This window comes from Gobio gobio (assembly GCF_949357685.1).
Source record: "Gobio gobio genome assembly, chromosome: 1".
Taxonomy (NCBI): Eukaryota; Metazoa; Chordata; class Actinopteri; order Cypriniformes; family Gobionidae; genus Gobio; species Gobio gobio.
Window position 1 is genome coordinate 83082784 of NC_137097.1, and position 23726 is coordinate 83106509.

Sequence of the window (23726 nt, forward strand, 5' to 3'; positions counted from 1 at the left end):
TTTACTTTGGGTATGTTTTTTTTTAGGCGTTTTTGGGAAATTTTGCAGGAATGCTAAGTTAATCAAAATCATATATTGATCAGGAATACAATAGCAGAGTTTATTTATTTTCACTTACCCTGTTCCAACTCTGTTTCTGTTGAAAACACACAATCCTTGTCCATGTAAACTGTGCATCTGTAAACCCCTTCATCTCCAGCTCTCACATTTTTCAGATGGAGGGAGAAGTTTCCATCTTTCCAGTGTTCAGTAATGAAATGAGCTCTATCCTGATAATCCTTGTGCTGTTTCTCCGCTTGACTCTCTCCATCTTCATACAGATGAACTGGTTCCTTTAAGTTTTCTTTTCTCCATTCCACCTTCAGTCTTTCCTGTAATAAGCTTTTGTTAACCTGACAGGGCAAAACCACTGAAGATCCCAGAGGAATGACGTTACCATTCATAAAGAACTCTATAAAGGAATAGAAACATGCTTTAATGTGGAAAAACTGTTAATATAAATGAAAAGAATAAACTTTAGTGCAAAACTCAAAACACACCACACACATAATAACTAGTCCATCATTCACAACTTGATATTAATTCATTACTATTGTTTAATATATAAAATACAACCAAAATTATATTTTTTAACTTAAAAATTTTCAATGTACATTTATGAAATGCACTTTCTGTAAAGCTGCTTTGAAACAATGTGTATTGTGAAAAGTGCTATACAAATAAATTTGAATTGAATTAAAATTGTGTTTTAAATTGCTCTTTGAGGTACTGAATGAAAAAGTTTCTAGTATCACATCATAAATAATACTGTCATTACCATTTACTGCAAAAAGTGAGAATGTGCAATTATTAACTTGAGAATCTTGATTTAACCCATAAAATCATATTCTCAGGTTAATCCAATTATATTAATCAAATATAAGCTCAATAAAGTTGTAGCCATGTGTTTCTGATAGAAGAGTTGATGCTGTCAAATACTGTAAATCAAACTGAAGGTGTTTGCACGAATATATAATCCCATTTACTGTACTCTACTGTACATGCATATCATGCAGACTCATTGTTCTTGAGCTTACAGTAACTGATCTTTAGTCAGCTTCAGTCTGACGGGCCTTTACAACCATCATGATTATAACCAGAGAGTAAGCGCTCACTGTACACACCTCCTGATAACATATGACATCTGAATATAGATTTCTAATCCTGATTATATAGTTATAGCTTTGATTATATAAATATAATTCCTGCATATATAATTCACACACAAACACTATGAGCATAATCAGTTGTGAATAATGTGAGAAATGGACAGCAGTGTAACATGTGCTCACTATCTTGAGTTATTCTTCCTCAAACACGAAACATTGACGCGTCACTGAAACACTAAATAATCAAACCTGCTGTAAACCTGAACTGTATTGTTGATTATCTATTAAGAGTGGAGTTTGATCTGTTTTTATCTGTTTACTTACGCAGATCCAGATTTGTCTTGACTGAAAACACACAGTCCCTCTTGCTGTAGACATTGCATGTGTATTCTCCTTTATCTTCAGCTCTCAGATTGTCCAGCCGGAGGGAGAAGTTTCCATCTTTAATGTGTTCAGTAATGAAATGAGCTCTATCCTGATAGTCCTGCTGCTGGACCTCTGGTCGACTCGCACCATCTTCATACAGATGAACCAGAGTCTCTGAGTCTGTTCTTCTCCATCTCACCTCCAGATTCTCAGTTAGTAAGTTTGGAGGAACATGACAAGGCAAAACCACTGAACCTCCCAGAGGAAACAACAGGTTAAAAGAATTTTGCACAATCAAACCTGTGAAGGAAAAGACACTTCATTTCAAATGTGAGTTACACGCCGAGGCAAAATAACCGCACTCTAACCTATAACCACTATAACCTTTTAATCACACTAAATACAGGAACATATGGGGCAATCAGATTATTGGAGCATTGTCAGAAACACATGAGCATTAACATCTGTAAGCACTAATGGTTTGTTCACACTGACAGTGATTAAATCATAAATCATAAATCACACACATCACCCAGAGTCTCTGTGCTTTTGGTTGCTGGAAGTTTTTATGTTTTATGAAAAACTAAGACATTACTAGTTAATTATGAGCCACCTGAGCTTCCGTTACTCATTCAGAAGACACTAGTGATGTGATGGTGACTTGGGCTGTTTCTGTTCAGTTATTGGACACCAATCCACAATCTGACGTGTCTGAATCATAATCATAAACTGTTCATTTGTTGGCCAGAGGAGAACTGCTTATGCTGTAAATGTGTTGGAGTAATGAATCAGTAAAACTTTACAAATCAGAAATATGACACTGACTGATGCCATCAGAACCACAAAAACACATTTCACAAAAATATTCAAACAAAGAAAACAGAGTAATCTAGCAATGTTTTTCCCCATTACTGTACACAATACTGTTGATCAATCTGTCTATGGGTTCTGGATTTTGTGATAGTTTAGCTTTCGGATGCTCCAAATGTGTTCATATAAATTCAACATGAAAGACTGAGAAATAATGCCAGATTGTCTTGTGAAAGACAATTACTCACTGAGAGGACACTTTTCGCAGACAACGTCCCACGGAGTGAATCAACTGTGAATTGCCTTAATTTACATGTATTTTATTTCTCCTGAATTTCCCACATCCCACTCCACTTCATGCTGAGAGATCACCCAAAATCTGTGTGATTTGGATGTAGGTTCTTACTATACAATATTATATGTGTTTGATATCGTTTTAAATGTCTCAGCGCGACTGGTACAACAATCATGTCCCCACAGAAGTATACAAGAAGATAATAAGGGTTTTTCAAGCTTTGAGATATTTTGCATATTATGATGGGTGTGGCTTTACTGAAAGATTAAACTATCATTATCAGTCACTCAGGTTTATCTGCTCTTTCTGATCATTACATTAATAACTCAATCAAACTCAACACAACTGTAATATTATAAATGAGTAAACTACTGATAAAGGACAGAAGAGCAGCTCTTTTTCTCTTCTCTTGACTTACCCAGTAGACTCTGTACCACATTTATCTGGTTTGTAAATTGCCTGCGATTCCAAGGGAAGCCTCTGTAAACTGTACATGTGTATTCTCCTTCATCTCCAGCTCTCAGATTGTCCAGCCGGAGGGAGAAGTTTCCATCTTTAATGTGTTCAGTAATGAAATGAGCTCTATCCTGATAGTCCTGCTGCTGGACCTCTGGTCGACTCTCACCATCTTCATACAGATGAACCAGAGTCTCTGAGTCTGTTCTTCTCCATCTCACCTCCAGATTCTCAGTTAGTAAAGGTCCATCATAACAGGGCACAACCACTGAAGATCCCAGAGGAACAGGTGTGTGATGAGGAGGTTCCACAATGAATACTGAAAAAAAGAAAAGAAAAAGTGAGGCCAATTTTGCACTAAAAGCCCAAACATGTATTAAGGGTTGAACACAGAAGGTTGTTATTCCAGCAGTGAGAGAACTGAGATGTGTATGTGTGTGTGTGTGTGTGTGTGTGTGTGTGTGTCTGTGTGTTTGTTTGTCTGAGTGTGTGTGTGTTCCTGTGTGTGTGTGTGTGTGTGTGTGTGTCTGTGTGTTTGTTTGTCTGAGTGTGTGTGTGTGCCTCTGTGTTTTCTGTGTGTGTGTGTGTGTGTGTGTGTGTGTGTGTGTGTGTGTGTGTGTCTGTGTGTTTGTTTGTCTGAGTGTGTGTGTGTGTGCCTCTGTGTTTTCTGTGTGTGTGTGTGTGTGTGTGTGTGTGTGTGTGTGTGTGTGTGTGTGTGTGTGTGTGTGTGTGTGTGTGTGTGTGTGTGTGTGTGTGTGTGTGTGTGTGTGTGTGTGTGTGTGTGTGAGTGTGTGTGGGTTTGTCTGTGTGTGTGTGTCTGTGTGTGTGTGTGTGTGTGTGTGTGTGTGTGTGTGTGTGTGTGTGTGTGTGTGTGTGTGTGTGTGTGTGTGTGTGTGTGTGTGTGTGTACATTTTTCAAATAAATATCCAAATAAATCTAATTATTAAACTAAATTAACCATATAAACTAAATTATTGATCTAAAGCCCACACTGTCACTGTATGATAATTGAAATGAACTGATGACATCAGCGTTTTCTCCAGAGCGGCTGTACGGCTGAATAAAATTATGCTGCATTATTTTCCTGTTTAACACTGTAAAGCTGCTCTGAAACAATCTACATTGTAAAAAGCGCTGTATAAATAAAGTTGACTTGACTTGTGTAAGAGAGTGTGTGTCTGAGTGTGAGTGTGTGTGTGTGTGTGTGTGGGCATGTTTTTGTGAAATATCAGGACACAAATGTGTATAATGACATGGGTATTACAAAAAGAGGGTGAAATATGAGGACGTTCCCCATGTCCTCACTTTTCAAAATGCTTATAAATCACACAGAATGAGTTTTTTTTCACAGAAAGTGAACTGCACAGTCTCCTGTGAGGGCTAGGTTTAGGGGCAGGGGCAGTGTGTGTGTGTGTGTGTGTGTGTGTGTGTGTGTGTGTGTGTGTGTGTGTGTGTGTGTGTGTGTGTGTGTGTGTGTGTGTGTGTGTGTGTGTGTGTGTGTGTGTGTGTGTGTGTGTGTGTGTCTGTGTGTGTGTGTGTGTGTGTGTGTGTGTGATGGGTAGGTTTAGGGTCAGTGTAAGGGGATAGAAAATACGGTTTGTACGGTATAAAAACCATTACGCCTATGGAATGTCCTCACATTTCACAAAAACAAACATGAGTGTGTGTGTGTGTATGTGTGTGTGTGTGTGTGTGTGTGTGTTTGTGTAATAGTCTGCACTTATTTTCTGTTCTGTACTCGTGATACTTTTACTCGAGTCTCTGTACATTTTCTGTTTTTCCTGCGTGTTCTCTGAGCAATCATTCATGATGAATGCCAAAGCAATATTTAAAGGGTTGTTATTCACACCAGTCTATATAATAATGAGTTCAGCCTTTGTGCTGAGATGAGGTTCTCACAGGTCAAAAGCACAATAATTCCTTGCACAAATCTGGATTTTTTTTATATTATCTGCTAATAGTTTGTATGTGCATTTCATTTCTTGATTTCTTCTCTTAAATTGAGTGGGGATTTACTTTCCATAGACACACACACATGTACAAACCCAGCACCAGACGATAAATCACTTACATGATTTAATAATGCTGCTCATTCACAATTAATATGTTTATGTAATTAATAATATATGACCAGCCCAGAAAATTATATTTATCACTTAAATGCATCAAACTAATGCTATTCAAAATCTGTAAAAAATATTTTTATTGTAACTATGCTGCTTAATCAAAATCATATATTGATCAGGAATACAATAGCAGAGTTTATTTATTTTCACTTACTCAGTTTCAACTGTGTTTCTGTTGAAGACACACGATCATTGTCCATGTAAACTTCACATCTGTAAACTCCTTCATCTCCAGCTCTCACGTTTTTCAGACGGAGGCAGAAGTTTCCATCTTTAATCTTCTTGTTTGAGAAATGAGCTCTATCCTGATAATCCTTGTGCTGTTTCTCCGCTTGACTCTCTCCATCTTCATACAGATGAACTGGTTCCTTTAAGTTTTCTTTTCTCCATTCCACCTTCAGTCTTTCCTGTAATAAGCTTTTGTTAACCTGACAGGGCAAAACCACTGAAGATCCCAGAGGAATGACGTTACCATTCATAAAGAACTCTATAAAGGAATAGAAACATGCTTTAATGTGGAAAAACTGTTAATATAAATGAAAAGAATAAACTTTAGTGCAAAACTCAAAACACACCACACACATAATAACTAGTCCATCATTCACAACTTGATATTAATTCATTACTATTGTTTAATATATAAAATACAACCAAAATTATATTTTTTAACTTAAAAATTTTCAATGTACATTTATGAAATGCACTTTCTGTAAAGCTGCTTTGAAACAATGTGTATTGTGAAAAGCGCTATACAAATAAATTTGAATTGAATTAAAATTGTGTTTTAAATTGCTCTTTGAGGTACTGAATGAAAAATTTTCTAGTATCACATCATAAATAATACTGTCATTACCATTTACTGCAAAAAGTGAGAATGTGCAATTATTAACTTGAGAATCTTGATTTAACCCATAAAATCATATTCTCAGGTTAATCCAATTATATTAATCAAATATAAGCTCAATAAAGTTGTAGCCATGTGTTTCTGATAGAAGAGTTGATGCTGTCAAATACTGTAAATCAAACTGAAGGTGTTTGCACGAATATATAATCCCATTTACTGTACTCTACTGTACATGCATATCATGCAGACTCATTGTTCTTGAGCTTACAGTAACTGATCTTTAGTCAGCTTCAGTCTGACGGGCCTTTACAACCATCATGATTATAACCAGAGAGTAAGCGCTCACTGTACACACCTCCTGATAACATATGACATCTGAATATAGATTTCTAATCCTGATTATATAGTTATAGCTTTGATTATATAAATATAATTCCTGCATATATAATTCACACACAAACACTATGAGCATAATCAGTTGTGAATAATGTGAGAAATGGACAGCAGTGTAACATGTGCTCACTATCTTGAGTTATTCTTCCTCAAACACGAAACATTGACGCGTCACTGAAACACTAAATAATCAAACCTGCTGTAAACCTGAACTGTATTGTTGATTATCTATTAAGAGTGGAGTTTGATCTGTTTTTATCTGTTTACTTACGCAGATCCAGATTTGTCTTGACTGAAAACACACAGTCCCTCTTGCTGTAGACATTGCATGTGTATTCTCCTTTATCTTCAGCGCTCAGATTGTCCAGCCGGAGGGAGAAGTTTCCATCTTTAATGTGTTCAGTAATGAAATGAGCTCTATCCTGATAGTCCTGCTGCTGGACCTCTGGTCGACTCGCACCATCTTCATACAGATGAACCAGAGTCTCTGAGTCTGTTCTTCTCCATCTCACCTCCAGATTCTCAGTTAGTAAGTTTGGAGGAACATGACAAGGCAAAACCACTGAACCTCCCAGAGGAAACAACAGGTTAAAAGAATTTTGCACAATCAAACCTGTGAAGGAAAAGACACTTCATTTCAAATGTGAGTTACACGCCGAGGCAAAATAACCGCACTCTAACCTATAACCACTATAACCTTTTAATCACACTAAATACAGGAACATATGGGGCAATCAGATTATTGGAGCATTGTCAGAAACACATGAGCATTAACATCTGTAAGCACTAATGGTTTGTTCACACTGACAGTGATTAAATCATAAATCATAAATCACACACATCACCCAGAGTCTCTGTGCTTTTGGTTGCTGGAAGTTTTTATGTTTTATGAAAAACTAAGACATTACTAGTTAATTATGAGCCACTTGAGCTTCCGTTACTCATTCAGAAGACACTAGTGATGTGATGGTGACTTGGGCTGTTTCTGTTCAGTTATTGAACAGAGTTATTGGATACCAATCCACAACCTGAATCATAATCATACACTGTTGATTTGTTGGCCAGAGGAGAACCGCTTATGCTGTAAATGTGTTGTAATGAATCTGGCAACAGTGACGAATCAGAAATATGACACTGACTGATGCCATCAGAACAACAAAAACACACTTCACAAAAATATTCAAACAAAGAAAACCGAGTCATCTATCAATGTTTTTCCCCATTACTGTACACAATACTGTTGATCAATCTGTCTATGGGTTCTCTTACGAGAGGTTCTCTCGTATTGCGTAAGTTCCTTACGCATCGGGAAAGTATTCTTTCTTCGAGATTTCTGAAAAACCCAAAATTATCCTTAATTTTGTAACATTGTCAACGCAGTGCGGCAGCCTGGCAGACCATAGCAGGCTATTCCAGCGTGCTATTGGCTGCTCTGCTGGCAACTGCAGCAGCCTATCAGTGAGCCCGCGTGACGTGGCGACCAATGAGGGCGCTTCGCGCCCACCTGGCTTCATTTGCCTACAGGTGGGGCGTGGCCACGTGTATATAAGCAGGGCTCACGGGCTGCATATTCGATTTTCTTTTCTTCAGCGAAGCCCTTCGCATCGCTGGATCTGGAACCCGCCGCCGTGATCGTGCAGACGAGCAAGCAGAGGACAGCGCCTGAAGAAGCCGGCAGCATCGCGCCACCTTCAGCCATCCGTGCCTGCTCTGCTATCCGGCAGCCCATATCCTTTTACGCTCTAGTGTTGTCGCCGCTGCGTCACACTTTCTCAAAAAGAGCCGAGCGTTTGATACAAAATGTCTCGTTCCACCTGCGGCTCGTGTCACGCGCAGCTCAGTTCCGGGGACCGCCATGTGATCTGCGCTCTCTGCCTGGGCCGTGATCACGCCGCCGCCGCACTTCTCGCCGGCGGATGCCCGGAGTGCGAGGAACTGACGATGTCGACCCTGCGGGATCGACTCGTTCTGTTCGATGATGACATCCCTCCAGTCCCTGCTAAGCCGCGCAGAAAGAAGCGCCGCTCGCAGCGGACTCCGGAGTTCGCAGAGAGAAGCTCGCCGGAACCCTTCCCGCCCGCTTCACTCTCGCCTTCCCTGCCCCCACCCCAGGCCGCCATTTCTGTTGCCGCCTCCGGGGATGAGGCGGATGCGGCCGCGGAACGCGCCAACAGCTGCTCCATCATGGCTTCCGACAGCGAGGACTGGTCTTCCGCGACCTCTTCAATCCGGGGCTCCGGACGCTCTCAAGCGGGTGAGGACACGGAACTGTTGCGCCTTCTCACCCGGGCCGTCGAGCAGCTAGGCCTTGAGTGGGCCCCGCCCAAGGTGGCAGCGCCGAATCGACTTGACGGATGCTTCCTAAACAGTCGCCGCCGTGCGCCCACCTCCAGGACTGCACCTTTTCTGCCAGAGCTTCACGAGGAGCTTGCGAAGTCCTGGAACGCGCCATTCTCCGCGAGGGTCTCGTCTCAGGCTTCTTCGACGCTCTCACAAGTTGACGGCGCGGCTGAGAAAGGCTACAACGCTATCCCTCCGGTGGAAGAGGCGGTCACAGCGCACCTTTGCCCGCCTTCCGGTTGGTGCTCAAAGGCTGCCCTCCCGTCTAAGGCCTGCAGAGTGACGTCATCGCTGATCGGCCGCGCTTTCGCTGCCTCCGGGCAAGCTACGTCTGCTCTGCACTCTATGGCCGTGCTGCAAATCCTCCAAGCTAATCTCCTCCGCGACCTGGACGAGAAAAGCTGTGACGCTGAGTTGATCACGGATTTGCGAAGCGCGACGGATCTCTCCCTTCGCGCCACCAAGACCGCAGCACAGGCCCTCGGACGCTCTATGGCCTCCCTCACGGTAGCTGAGCGAGCGAGAAACAGAGCGTGCGGCCGTCCTAAACGCCCCACTCTCTCCGTCTGGGCTTTTCGGACCAGCGGTCAAGGGGATCGTCGACCGTTTCTCTGAAGTGCAGAAAACGACGCAGGCCATGAACCTTTTCCTGCCTCGACGCCCCGGCGCTAGCAATAGCTCCGTTGCTCGCCGTCCTCGCGACCAGCCAGCACCGAGCTCCGCGCAGCGCCCAGCGCGGCCCCCTTCGTCTCAGCGAAGACCGAGCGGCCGCCCTAGATCACGCTCTTCCAGCCATGGTAAGCCGCCTCCACCTCGGGGCCCCCGGCCTAGGATCGTGCTGAAGTCCGAGCCTCCAAAGTCCTCCTAGCCAGAGGCAAGAAACGACGGTTAAGTCCCGCCGCGGCCGGACCACCGTCAAAACTCTCTTTCCTGTCAGCCCCCACCACTGTGGCTGCTGCAGATGGACTTCACGCAGCCAACGAGCCGGCAAAAATGCCTTCTCGCCTGTCAATAACCGCCGTTTTTACGGCGAACCAGAGAAATCACAAAAGTTGCATTATTTCTGGTTGCACGGCTCACGCCGTATGTGTTTCAAATGCAGTAAATGTGCCCACTTTTCTGTGTTCACCCCTGCACACAAGCACTATAAACCCCGTGTCCCCCACTCACATAAAGCGGCCACCGGCCGCTCGAGTGCTAGAGTTAGGTCACGTGTCCGCTTGTTTGCGTCCACGACTAACCACCACACGCGCTGTCACACAGCCACTCTTAACCAGTCATGTTCCACGCGTAAGAGTTGTGCCCGCTCAAACGCGCTCACACATTTTCGCGAACATTATGCCTCAGGCGCCACGCGCCGCGCCACACACCATTTGTTCTCCGCCCAGGGTGGCCGGAGCGATGAGTGTAGGGCCGCACACAAGCCACTCCCCGCTCGAAGCGGCAGAGATGCAGTGTGTAGGGCGGCCAGCCATCGCGAGCGATCGGCTGGCCCACAGCACAGAGAGCGCGCGCACTACGCCCGCCCCTCCTATACAGGCCGTCAAACCCGCGAAGCGCGGCGTTTTGAGCCCGGAGGCCGTTCTATCCCGTGTGGCACACGCGAGAGCGTGGGAAGCCATTCCAGGTGTATCAGAATGGGTGCTGAAAACAGTGAAGCACGACTACACTCTGCAGTTCGCTCGCCGCCCTCCGCGCTTCTGTGCGCGTACAGAGACGAGAGTGAGCGAGGAAGTAGCACATCTACTTCGAGCAGAAATAGCCACGCTGCTGTGCAAAGGGGCTATAGAACCGGTTCCCCATTCTATGAGCGAGTCAGGCTTTTACAGCCGGTATTTTCTCGTGCCAAAAAGGGATGGGTCGCTCAGACCGATTCTGGATCTGAGGCGTCTGAACAAAGCTCTTATGAGAAGATCGTTCAAGATGCTCACGACCAAGCAGATCCTCGCGCATATTCGCCCGAGAGACTGGCTAATCTCCCTAGATTTGAAAGATGCATATTTTCAAATCAAGATAACGCCGCGTCACAGGCCATTCTTACGATTCGCCTTCGACGGCCAGGCTTATCAATACACCGTCCTTCCGTTCGGCCTGTCACTAGCACCCCGTACGTTTACGAAGTGCATGGACGCGGCCCTCGCTCCTCTGAGAAATCGAGGGATGCGAGTGTTGAACTATCTGGACGATTGGCTCATCCTGGCGCAGTCAGAGGCCGAGCTCCTCGCCCACAGGGCAATGCTGCTCAGCCATCTGGACAGCCTGGGGCTCACGGTCAATTGGACCAAGAGCTCATTAGTGCCCACGCAATCAACCTCATTTCTGGGTTTGAATCTGGACACTGTGGCAATGTCAGCCCGCCTGTCCCCCCAACGCGCGCGCCAAGTTCGGCGCATGGCTGCGTACTTCCGGCCGGGCAAAATCGCACCTCTCAAGCTTTTTCAGAGGATGCTGGGACGTATGGCCTCAGCTGCAGCTGTGCTCCAGCTGGGCTTAATGCACATGCGCCCGCTGCAATGCTGGTTAAACGCCCGAGTGCCTCACAGAGCCTGGGCGTCCGGAGGCTTCAGGATCAGAGTGACTCAGGGCTGCGTGTCAGCCCTAGAGCCCTGGTTAGTAGCCGACTGGTACCAGAGGGGAGTGACGATGGGAGCCATCTCACACCGCAAGGTCATCTCGACGGACGCCTCCACCACGGGTTGGGGCGCCGTTTTCGAGGGCAGATCAGCCTCGGGCCTCTGGTCGAGCGAGGAAAAAATCCTACACATAAACTGTTTGGAGATGATAGCGGTAGAGAACGCGCTCAGGCAGTTTCTCCCGCTTATACGAGGACTCCACGTGTTGGTCTGGTCGGACAATACCACGGTGGTGTCCTACGTGAACCGGCAGGGCGGTGTCAGGTCCAGGTGTCTGGGCAATCTGACAGAACGCCTGCTCGTGTGGGCACACAGCTCGCTGCGCTCGCTGAGAGCTGCGCACGTACCGGGCCACCTCAATGTAGGCCCGGACAAGCTGTCCAGGGGCCTCATTCTCCCAGGAGAATGGTCCCTGCACCCCCAGACAGTCCAGCTGGTATGGCGCCTATTCGGCAGAGTGGAGCTCGACCTCTTTGCAACAAAAGAGAACGCCCGCTGCCCGACGTTTCTGTCCAAAAGCGAGGATGCGCTGTCCCAATCTTGGCCCAGCCTCCCGCTGTATGCTTTCCCGCCGATTTCCCTATTGCCCCAGGTCATAGCGAAAATCAGGGAGACGCGCCGCCCGGTGCTCCTTATAGCGCCGCGCTGGGAGAACCAGATTTGGTACCCAGAGCTTGGCATCCCCATCCAGAGCGATGGTCTCTGCATGTATGGGTGACCAACGGATACCCGTTGACCTGCCCGAAGGGGTTATGAACACGATTTCACACTCTAGAGCCCCCTCGACGAGGCGGTTATATAGTTCTAAGTGGTCGGCGTTCACTGAGTGGTGTGTTTCCAAGGGATTGGACCCACAGCAATGCTCTCCTTCCTCCAAGAGCTTTTGGAACTGGGCAGGTCCCCTTCCACGCTCAAAGTGTATGTAGCGGCTATAGCAGCGTTCGCTCAGACGACGCTAGGTAGCACGCTAGGAAGGAACGAGCTCATCATCCATTTCCTCCGAGGAGCCAGACGGATGAATCCCCCGCGGCCCCCATCGGTTCCTATATGGGATCTGGCCTTGGTCCTAGAGGCCCTGAAGGCTCATCCCTTTGAACCGCTTGAGACTGTGGAACCAAGGTTCCTTTCGCTAAAAACCGCGTTCCTGACAGCTCTGGCTTCAGTGAAACGCGTGGGGGATCTACACGCCCTCTCAGTGAGCCCGACGTGTATGGAGTTTGGTCCTAATGACTCTAAGGTCATTCTCAGACCGAGGCATGGTTATGTCCCCAAAGCGATCGGCACTCCCTTCAGGGCGCAGATTATCTCCCTCTCGGTTCTGCCAGTATCCGACGAGGGGGACGGTGGCAATATCCTCTGCCCTGTTAGGGCATTGAGGGTTTATGTCACACGCTCCGCCGCCTTCAGGCGTTCTGAGCAGCTATTTGTTTTGTTTGGTGGGCGCACTAAAGGTCTCGCATCCTCGAAACAGACCCTGTCCAGGTGGATAGTGGACGCGATTGCAACTGCATACGCTTCCAAACACCTGCAGTGCCCGCTAGGTGTCAGAGCACACTCCACTAGAGGCATGGCCTCTTCGTGGGCTTGGGCCAGAGGGATTTCCATCCACGATATTTGTATGGCGGCAGGCTGGGCCAACCCGTCTACGTTCGTTTGATTTTACAATCTGGAAGTTCCTGCCTTACAGGCGAAAGTGTTATCAGTTCAATAGGGCTGTTGGTTCTGCCCAGTGATTCTGCGCAGACATAGCTCACATACTGGTAGTAAGTTCGGTACTAGGCTCATGTGATTTTGAAGGGGACCGGCGGTGCCGTTCCCTCATTTACGAGACAAGCTGTTGTGAGTTTGAAGGAGACCGGCAGGTGTCGTTCCCTCATTCATAAGACAGGGTGTTGTAACCACCCGTCGTAACCACCCGTCAGTTCGAATGAAGTGTCTGTATATGTGATGGCCCGTTTTCCTTACCGGCCACCCTGCCCGAGCAGTGTTATGGTCCCCGGTTCCCTGGGATACATATGCTTTACGCGAGGCGCGCACGCCGTTGACAATGTGTTCCCGATGCGTAAGGAACTTACGCAATACGAGAGAACCTCTCGTAAGAGAACGATACTCGGTTACTTGACGTAACCTCGGTTCTCTCTAGAAGAGGGAATGAGTATTGCGTTCCTTGCCGTGCGCCCCGCGGGCTTTTACGCTTCAGAACTACGAAAACCGAATATGCAGCCCGTGAGCCCTGCTTATATACACGTGGCCACGCCCCACTTGTAGGCAAATGAAGCCAGGTGGGCGCGAAGCGCCCTCATTGGTCGCCACGTCACGCGGGCTCACCGATAGGCTGCTGCAGTTGCCAGCAGAGCAGCCAATAGCACGCTGGAATAGCCTGCTATGGTCTGCCAGGCTGCCGCACTGCGTTGACAATGTTACAAAATTAAGGATAATTTGGGGTTTTTCAGAAATCTCGAAGAAAGAATACTTTCCCGATGCGTAAGGAACTTACGCAATACTCGTTCCCTCTTCTAGAGAGAACCGAGGTTACGTCAAGTAACCGAGTATCGTTCTGGATTTTGCGACAGTTTTCCTGAGTTTAGCTACTAGCAACACAAAGCTGCAATGTGATGATATAGATTCAACAATACTTTCACAGCTGCTACCAGAAATGTATTTAAGGTTTCATAACTTATGTCTTATCTCATCTTGGTGTTGTATTTGTCAAAATATTAATAACTACTGATAACTCAAATTAATTAAACTCGTCATCTATCACACTAACAAATTTTTGACTTCTCGACTTCTAGTCAAGACGTTTCAGCAGCAGCCGTTCGATTACACGCTCAATAAACACTAATTATTATGATGATGATGCGAAGGCACCTATTGAAACCATTAGCGTTCCTATTATTAGGAGTTTCTAAAACAATCACTCTAGCACCACCACCTGTCCAAAGTTTAACTCATGTTTATGCTAATAACTTTTGAACCATATGGGATAGACACTTTTTTCCTCTGATTCCTTGGCTCAAGACAATTCGATTGCACCCTATGACATCATTTTCCGTCATGAAAATTTTCCCGCCACTTTCTATTAACCTAAAAACCTACTCTTGCGAAATCCTCCTAGGCCGTTGCTCCAATTTTCACAAAAATATAACCAGATCATCTTCAGACCATGCTGACAAAAATGTATGGAATTCAAGTTGATTCGTCAAATCGTTTTTGATAAACGCACAAACAAATTTTACATAGCGGTTGCTAAAATACACATAAGGCTATATCTCCGCAACGCTTTATCGTATTCAAACCAAACTTGGTATGTCATACCAAGCATAACCTGAGGCAACCTGCAGCGTTTCGGCGCAGCGCCACCTACTGGTCTGGAGATACAAAAAAATGGCTATTTTTGCTTATAACTTCTGAACCGTTGATATCCAATTTTACCATATCGGCCATTTTGGCTGTCAGACATTTTGAATTATGTGCTAAAATGCTGTATTTTATGAACGCATTAACGGATTGTTACGAAACTCGGTATGGGTCATCAGCACGATGCCCTGAAAGAGCCTGAGAAGTTTTGAAACAGCGCCACAGAGTGGATAATTTTTTTTCTTCCAAAAGCTTATAACTTTGGGTGGGGTTGACTTATTTTCATGGGACTAACTTTTTTCGTCTCCTGAATCCTTGCCGAGTCCAACGATACCAGACTTGCCAGGTTTCGGCGTATGGTTTGTGCAGCGTGGTAATTTAGTGTATAAATGTCTATAACTCCAAAACGAAATGAGATATTTTCACCAAAATTGACACACATGTATGGGCTCACTCCTAAGACACATAAAACAATTGTAGGATTGTTCCTCTTGGTGGCGCTATAATTAAACAAAATATGAAATTGTCTCTATACAACTCAATATTTTAATGTGGGGTTTTCAAATTTTTGCTTCAAATGTCTTCACTCATTTTTTCAGTTGGTCTGCTGCTAGCTTGCTTGTTTGCTTCTGTTGCGCTTGGCCCCGGTATTGCTGCTTGCAGATATATTTATTATTAGTATTTTCCAGTGAATCAGAATATGTTCCTGGTGGATTTGTACCTTTAGTAGGAGATCTGCAGTAGATCAGACAGAAGAGCAGAAGTGCAGATCCAGACGCAGAAACACACAGAATCAATATTATTATGTGTAAAGCAGAGAAACCTGGCAAACACAAACAGTTATTAGACAATGCTATTATTGCGCAAAGTCCCTTGTTTCACACATTTGTCCCTAAGATATGTTTAAGCAGGAACACACACACATTTAGCTAAAAGAGGACATTCAATATATTTCTACTGTTTTATAGCTAATTATAAATACTACAGACAAAATCATAACTCATCTATTAGAGGGGATTGTGCAATAACACACAGAAGAAGTGCTTTTGGGAACAGTCACTCATTTTCAACGCTGTTTAGTTAATTGCGATCCAAACGTAGGTTTAGGAGGAGCCTAAACATTCAGTCCTGTCAATCAGATTACAAGCGTATATAAGCAGCAGTCACTGCACTCTCCCACCGACAATTCTTTCAGCATCCGTCTTCCTTCCCATCTCCTCCTCTAATTCTCTCATTCTTCTACAGTGCAATACTGTTATATTTAGCTCAGAGCTCGACCTGAGCCTCCTTCAAGGACACCAGGCCAGTTTGTTAACTGTTAAGACTGAATAGGCAGACTCACCCAGTCTCTCCAGCACTACAGTAGCATTGGCTGAAGATCCTCCAGCAAACACTTGACACATGTAAACCCCTTTATCCCCAGTTCTGACACTCTTCAGTCGGGCAGAGAAGTTTCCTTTGGGGATTTCATCAGTGAAGAACTCGACTCTGTCTCTGAATCGCTCATGTGATGAATCTGGAAAAGCCTTGTTGTCTTGGTAGAGCAGAACCAGAATTTCTTTATCTTCTTCAGTTTTCTTCCATGAAACCTCTTCAGGAATGATGTGAGAGTCTACAGAGCAGTTCAGGGTGATTTCTTCACCCACAGATGCCGATATGGGCCATTCTGATCCTGAGACCAGCAAACGCTCTGAAAGAACAAACAGTGTTAATATCACAGTTAACATATTTCCATAAGTCCATTTGAGTTCAGACTTACCAACATCTTTAATTTGAACCTCAGTCTCTCCAGACTCCTGCTGATGGTGAACTGTACATGTGTATTCTCCTTTATCTTCAGCTCTCAGATTGTCCAGCCGGAGGGAGAAGTTTCCATCTTTAATGTGTTCAGTAAAGAAATGAGCTCTATCCTGATAATCCTGCTGCTGGACCTCTGGTCGACTCGCACCATCTTGATACAGATGAATCAGAGTCGGTGTGTCTGTTCTTCTCCATTCCACCTCCAGATCCTCAGTTAGTAAAGGTCCATCAACATAACAGGGCAGAACCACTGAAGATCCCAGAGGAGCCACCAGAGGACCAGAGGGACCGCGCACAGTCAACCCTGAAAACAATTCCCATACAAAGAGAAAAGGGAAATAAAGCTTGTTTTGTAGCCAAAAAACAAGAATTACATTTTTAACTGTAAAAATTTGCATCCCTATTTTTATCTCATGTGTTGTAAAATTATGTACTTTACTTTGAGAGTTAGCACTGATGTCCTCTATTTTTTTGTGTAAATGAACAGCTGTACGTATAGTTTTGGTTATGTTTCATGTCCTTATTTTGTTAACATGTTAACTGTCATGATTCCTGTTGTCATGTGATCTTGTCATGTGCTCCCCTTGTAAATGTGTCATGTTGTCATTGGTTGATTTAGTCATGTGGTTTGTCTGTTCTGTCATTGTTTCTTGGTCTCATCGTTCACAGGTGTCACTTGTTTGGTCATTAGTCTTGTGTGTATATAGCCCTCTTGTTTCATTGGTCTCTTGTCGAATATATTACTGTACTGCTGTTGGTCAGATCTGTTTCTGTTTGTGTCAAGTCAAATCAGTTTCAAGTCATTGTTTATTTTGTATTTTGTTCAAGTTTGGTTGGTAAAAAACTTCACATGGGTTCTCACTTCATCTTGCCTTCAGAGGACTTATTGTTTTAACCGCCAAAATGCATAAAATGTTTTCCATTTTTAGTTGAAAAGGTGTTGCGTAAACGGCCCCTTATTGAGATAATTAAGTGATTTAATCAAGTGATTATTGAGTATTAGTGATGAACACCTGTTGCTGACAAGAATAATAATTTAATAAAAAATAACAGAAAAAGAGAGAAACAGAATAAGCAGGTGATGGTTATGTATTCATGATTACATAGTTACCATGTAGTGATCTGATTCTCTGATGTCATTCAGAGTCATGTCAAGTCATCACCTTCATTTATATAGCACTTTTTACAATACAGACATCTAGAATCAGTGAATCTCAGCAATGGCTATGATCAAGCTTCATACTGCAATGCATGCTGGGTACCACTATAGTACAAAACACATCCATGACTCCAGCATGCATTGTGGCCATGGGCGGATCTACAGGGGGGCAAGGGGGGGCAGGTGCCCCCCCACTCTAGAGCCTTGCCCCCCCAGCTGCCCCCCTAACTTTGATGATCCAAAAACTGTACTTGTTAAAACAACCCGCCTGTATGTCCAATACATTTACCAAAAGTAAACCATTTAATTTGTAATTTTAAATGTATTAAAATGAAAATACATAAAATACCCCTCCCCCCGCCCCTCTAATACTTAGCTACGTCCCTGATTCAAGCGTGCAGAGAGCGGCGGTCGCTCAGTCTGGCTCACACACAGCGAGTCTGTTGCGGGGCGGTGGCCCTACAAACCGACTGGAGAGACTGAGCTGCCCCAGAGCCCCTGAAGGTGAAGTGAGTTTCCCCAGGTGTAGTTTAAACACACGTTTAACTTAAAATTACATTTGTAATGAATGTATTGTATGCTTAAGACGATTCAGCATCAGCAAAAACAGCGAGTCTATTACGTTAGCCAAAATCAGCGGTTGTGATTCGTAAGAGCACTCTTCCCTTTGATTAGCCTAATTTTGATTTTTAGTAAAAACAAGAACAGTTTAATAAAAAATATAAAAATATTGTATCCATAACTGCCAAATATCACGCATTCACCGTGAGACACACGTAATTGACACTTTTCACGCTCTCATGCCACACATACATTTTCTCACGCACAGAAGAATCGCGAAGCAAAGAGGACACGGAGACCGACAGACTAGACAGAGCAGGTTACTTATGATATAAAAAAATCTCAGCTCTCAGATTCTGTCACTTTTATTACGAAATTCAAACAATAAATGCCGTTTTGGCGCTTGTAAATGTTACGTGACAGATCCCTAGCTGCACGTGGACCGATCATCTCTACTAGCTAATAGTAAATAAACACGAATTAACAATGTTGAAAGAAACAGTAGCCTAAAACTTACCTAAATGTATATTCCTCATACATAATATCGATCAATCAATCTAACAAAGGGGTCAATAAAACAACTGGAGAACAATTATGTCACATAACATTTACCTCAGGAAAGCCATTTAATGACCATAATATATGCACATTAATTGGCTAGAAAAAAAGAGCTAGAGAGTATTTTGCTAAATATGTGTAGTGTACCATATTACATTTTTATTATATTTTTATTTATATCAGTAAATAAAGTTGTTATTATAATAAAAAAAACGCATTATATGTAATTTGAGTTATTTTTAACCTTAAATAACACTGCCAGCTGATAGGGCTCTCTGTATGTTTACAGCATTAGGTGAGTTGTTTTTTCTTGAGATTAGGTACATCTTGTGTGCCTAATATTTATCTAAATGAGTCAATATTAAATCAAATCACAATAATTGAATTGAATTGAAATAACAAAAAAGCGTAGCTTACCAGAAATTGTACCATGTAAACACTGTAACATGCTGTCACTAAACCTAATAAAATTCAGTTGTTACTAAAATGTTAGTGACAATAACAATACACTTATTGTGATGCAATTATTTATTTTTTTACATTTGATTAAGCTAAGCAGTCCTATTAAATCCAATTCCTCTCAGATATCACAGCAATGAAACCAGGTTACAACTGGGGAAATAACAAATACAATAGGAGTCTAAACATAACTGGTGTGTGCATGTGATAAGTCTTTCTGATTTTATATTTGTTATATAGGCTACTTATTAGCTACATGGCCCTACAGTGTAATGTAATACAAGGATAACCAGAGGTTCCCTTTCAGTCGGTCACGTTCGACGTACGTCGGAACTGACCGACGAATTGGGATCTGATCTCAGAGACCAATCTACTTCGAGTGTATTAAAAACGAGCCAATGGAGATTGGCATGCGATCCACGCATTCCACGCACCGCCCCGCAGCGCGGGTATAAATAAGGAAGTGGAATGCTTGATCATTGCCTTTTTTTTCGGAGCCGAACAGCGTCATTGCTGTGTCTACGAAGAGTGTTATTCGAGTCTCGTGAGAAGGATTGCTGTTCCAGTGCGGGTGTGACGGCGCTTTTCAGCGGGTGGCCGCTTCAGAGGAGATAAAGAGCTGGTTTTGTTGGTTGGCTGGGCGTTTCCATTTCTGAGTGCTCACGCAGGCTTGCACTATCTGAACTGCGTGAGCCGCGGTCATCTCCCTGAGTGCTTCAGCACTGAAAGAGCGGTTTTCCTTTTCTAAAAGAGCAACACGGTTTGACCCTGCGTCTTTTTCAAGATGTCATTCAAACCGTGTGTTTCTGGATGCGGTTGTTTCCTGTCCTCATTTGACGGCCACAATCTCTCTCACATATAAACATGTGTGATTGCGTTCGTGGGTGATCCATGCTCTCTCAGGAGAGCATGGTCACGTCGGCGCGTTGTTCGTCTCACCTTTCTCGTAAGGGCTCGAGCGTTCAGCGCGCCGTGTGCCGTCGAGCGCCGGCTGACAGCGGGGGTTGCCACGGCAACCCAGCGCGTCACTCGGCACTCTCTAGATGCGCGGTCCAGACTATGAAACCTCAAATGGGGTTGAGTCCCTTTCCTTATTCCCTGATCTAGTTTCTTTTCTGGTGCATCAGAAAAGGACTACTTTAGTTAATAAGCTTTGGTGGACCTGAGGATTACAGTGGGGCATCCCCGCCGGGTACATCTCTTCGGGCCCCCACTCCTCTATCGCATCATGAGCATGCCGAGACTTTGTTCGTGGGTGGTTCATGTTCTCTCATGAGAACATGACCACGTCGGTGCGGTGTTCGTCTTGCCTTTTCATAGGGCTTGAGCGTTCAGCGCACCGTGTGCCGTTGAGTTTGACGGCCACGTTCACTGTTTCACATGCCTGCTGGTAGCTTACAGATGGGATTGCTGGTCCTTTTAAAACAAGGAGACCTAATGTTTCATTTGTGGCTCTGGCAGAGGACAGATGTCAATTGCTGCATCGGAGAGAGGGCTGTTATGCACTGGAAATGATGATGCTGAGTTTCCCACTATAATGGTGTGTGCTTTTGCTGAATCAGATTCAGAGTTGGCAGCCATGCTTTCCCGGGTGGCTGAGGCGTAGTGCAACGCTTAAATCGCCTTGCCTACCCCCGTGCCTTTTTTCCCGGATGGGCATTGGAAAAATGAGCAGTATGGAACTATTTGGTGTCAAAATATGGAACACCAAAAGGGCCAAAATCTGTATAAATTTTTCCCTCTCTCACTACCCTCTGTCCTGCATGTACGAGGGTAGTCCCGACCCAGGGGTTATGCAGGAACTGCGTGCGGTGGTGGACCTCGCTCTCTGGGCGACGGAAGTCACTGCACGCTCCCTGGGTCAGGCGATGTCCACACTAGTGGTCCAGGAACCTGGGGCTAAACCTGGCAGATATGCGTGAGTCCGACTAAGTTCGGTTCCTTAACGCCCCTGTCTGTCAGGCTGGCCTCTTCGGCGACGCCGTCGAGTACTTTGCCCAGCAGTTCTCGATGGCCTAGAAGCAGACAGAGGTGGTTTAAAAAAAAAAAAAAAAATCCTAATTCGCAGCACCTCTGCCTGCTTGTCGCCGAGGGCGCCCCCCCTGCGTCCACCTCTGCCCCTGCGAAACCCAGGCAGCAGCCTCCATCTGGGAGGCAGGGTGTCGGACGTAAGGGAGCCGCCCAACCCACTCAGGGCTTGCTAGTCTACAAGCAAGCGTAAGGGCAAGCGGCCCTGAGATGGGCAGCCCAGGGAGAACAGGAGCTGCTCCGAGGGAGTTGGTGTCCGCACCCCTCCCTCACCCCCCCGGAGGAGGACCGGGGGCCCTGACTGGTGTCAATACTCTGCCGCTGGCTCTCCGGAGTCCAGCGGTACCCACATTTTCAGAGCAGTTTCCTCTCTCCCTGGGCCCCAAGAGGGCCAGGTTGGCAGTGTGCGACGCCCCCGGGCCTTGTCACTTCTTTCCTCCCCTCCCTTTGCCAGGGGGCAGCAGTGTGGGCACCGAGAACGCCCCCGGGCCTTCTCACCCACACTCTGCCCCACCCTGGAATACTCAGACAACACTCCGGGCCGCCTCCGGGCCTCCCGAGTCGGGTCTGTCTATTCCGCCTCGCTGCCCCACCCCGGGTACGTCTGTGGTGCCGTTGGTCCCGCTTGTGCGGCCTCTGGGCTTCCGTCTCGCTGGCTCATCCGTACCAACAGACTCGGCTACGCGATTCAGTTCGCTCACCGGCCTCCCAAGTACAAGGGCATCCTCTTCACCTCCGTGCGAAGCAGCGATGCTCAGGTCTTGCGGTCAGAGATCGATGTCCTACTGGCGAAGGACGCGGTCGAGCCGGTTCCTCCAGCCGATATGAAGGCGGGGTTCTACAGCCCCTACTTCATTGTACCCAAGAAAGGGGGTGGGTTACGGCCAATCTTGGACCTGCGTATCCTGAATCGGGCCCTGCACAAGCTCCCGTTCCGGATGCTAACGCAGAAACGCATCTTCGAATGCATCCGTCCCCAAGATTGGTTCGCAGCGATCGACCTGAAGGATGCGTACTTTCATGTCTCTATCCTTCCTCGACACAGACGTTCCTACGTTTTGCGTTCGAGGGGAAGGCATATCAGTACAAAGTCCTGCCCTTTGGGCTGTCCCTGTCGCCTCGCGTCTTCACGAAAGTCGCAGAGGCAGCCATTGTTCCGCTCAGAGAACGCGGCGTTCGTATCCTCAACTATCTCGACGACTGGCTCATACTCGCCCAGTCTCGGGAGCAGTTGTGCGAACACAGGGACATGGTGCTCAGTCACCTCAGCCTGTTGGGCCTTCGGGTCAACCGAGAGAAGAGCAAACTCTGTCCCACGCAGAGGATCTCTTATCTCGGTATGGAGCTGGATTCGGTCAGCCAGACTGCGCGCCTCACGGAAGAGCGGGTCCGGTCGGTGTTGAACTGCTTGAATTCGTTCAAGAACAGGACAGCGGTCCCACTGATATTTTTTCAGAGGCTCCTGGGGCATATGGCATCTGCAGCCGCGGTTACGCCGCTCGGATTGCTTCATATGAGACCGCTTCAACACTGGCTCCATGGCCGAGTCCCGAGGTGGGCGTGGCAGAGCGGCCAGTACCGGGTCCCCGTGACTCCTTACTGCCGCCAAACTTTCAGCCCATGGTCCGAAGCTTCGTTTCTCCGGGCCGGGGTGCCCTTAGAACAAGTGTCCAGGCATGCTGTGCTCTTCACGGATGCCTCCTCCACGGGCTAGGGGGCCACGTACAACGGGCATGCAGTTTCAGGTCTGTGGACGGGACCTCAATTGCATTGGCATATCAATTGCCTCGAGTTGTTAGCGGTACACTTGGCACTGCGCCGCCTCAAGGGGCCGCTACGTGGCAAGCATGTACTGGTCCGTACGGACAGCACTGCGGCCGTTGCGTACATCAACCGTCAGGGTGGTCTACGCTCCCGTTGCATGTTCCAACTCGCCCGCCACCTCCTCCTTTGGAGTCAGAAGCATCTGAGGTCGCTTCGTGCCATTCACATCCCAGGTGCGCTGAACCAGACAGCCGACGAGCTCTCTCGCCAGTCGACACCTCCGGGGGAGTGGCGACTCCATCCCCAGGCGGTCCAGCTGATATGGGACCTGTTTGCCTCTCCGGACTCGACCCATTGCCAGTGGTACTATTCCCTGACCGGGGGCACCCTCGGCACGGATGCACTGGCGCACAGCTGGCCCCGGGACCTGCGCAAATATGCGTTTCCCCCAGTGAGCCTTCTTGCACAGACCCTGTGCAAGGTCAGGGAGGACGAGGAGCAGGTCTTGTTAGTTGCGCCCTACTGGCCCAACCGGACCTGGTTCCCAGAACTAACTCTCCTCGCGACAGCCCCTCCTTGGCCGATCCCCCTGAGGAGGGACCTTCTTTCTCAGGGACGGGGCACTC

The 23726-nt window shown here is 46.2% G+C and overlaps 1 protein-coding gene across 1 annotated transcript in view; it reads right to left on the reverse strand.

Moving 5' to 3' along the window:
* Window positions 1-23726, reverse strand: part of LOC307126463 (uncharacterized protein) — a 225217-nt gene that overhangs the window by 108948 nt on the left and 92543 nt on the right. Inside the window, exons 2-9 of the mRNA XM_079816977.1 lie at window positions 16531-16875; window positions 16114-16461; window positions 15493-15594; window positions 6710-7051; window positions 5356-5688; window positions 3038-3394; window positions 1473-1814; window positions 119-451 (exon numbers count right to left, since the gene is read on the reverse strand). Of these exons, the coding sequence (XP_079673103.1) occupies window positions 119-451; window positions 1473-1814; window positions 3038-3394; window positions 5356-5688; window positions 6710-7051; window positions 15493-15594; window positions 16114-16461; window positions 16531-16875 (2502 nt within the window). The remainder of the gene's footprint in view (window positions 1-118; window positions 452-1472; window positions 1815-3037; window positions 3395-5355; window positions 5689-6709; window positions 7052-15492; window positions 15595-16113; window positions 16462-16530; window positions 16876-23726) is intronic.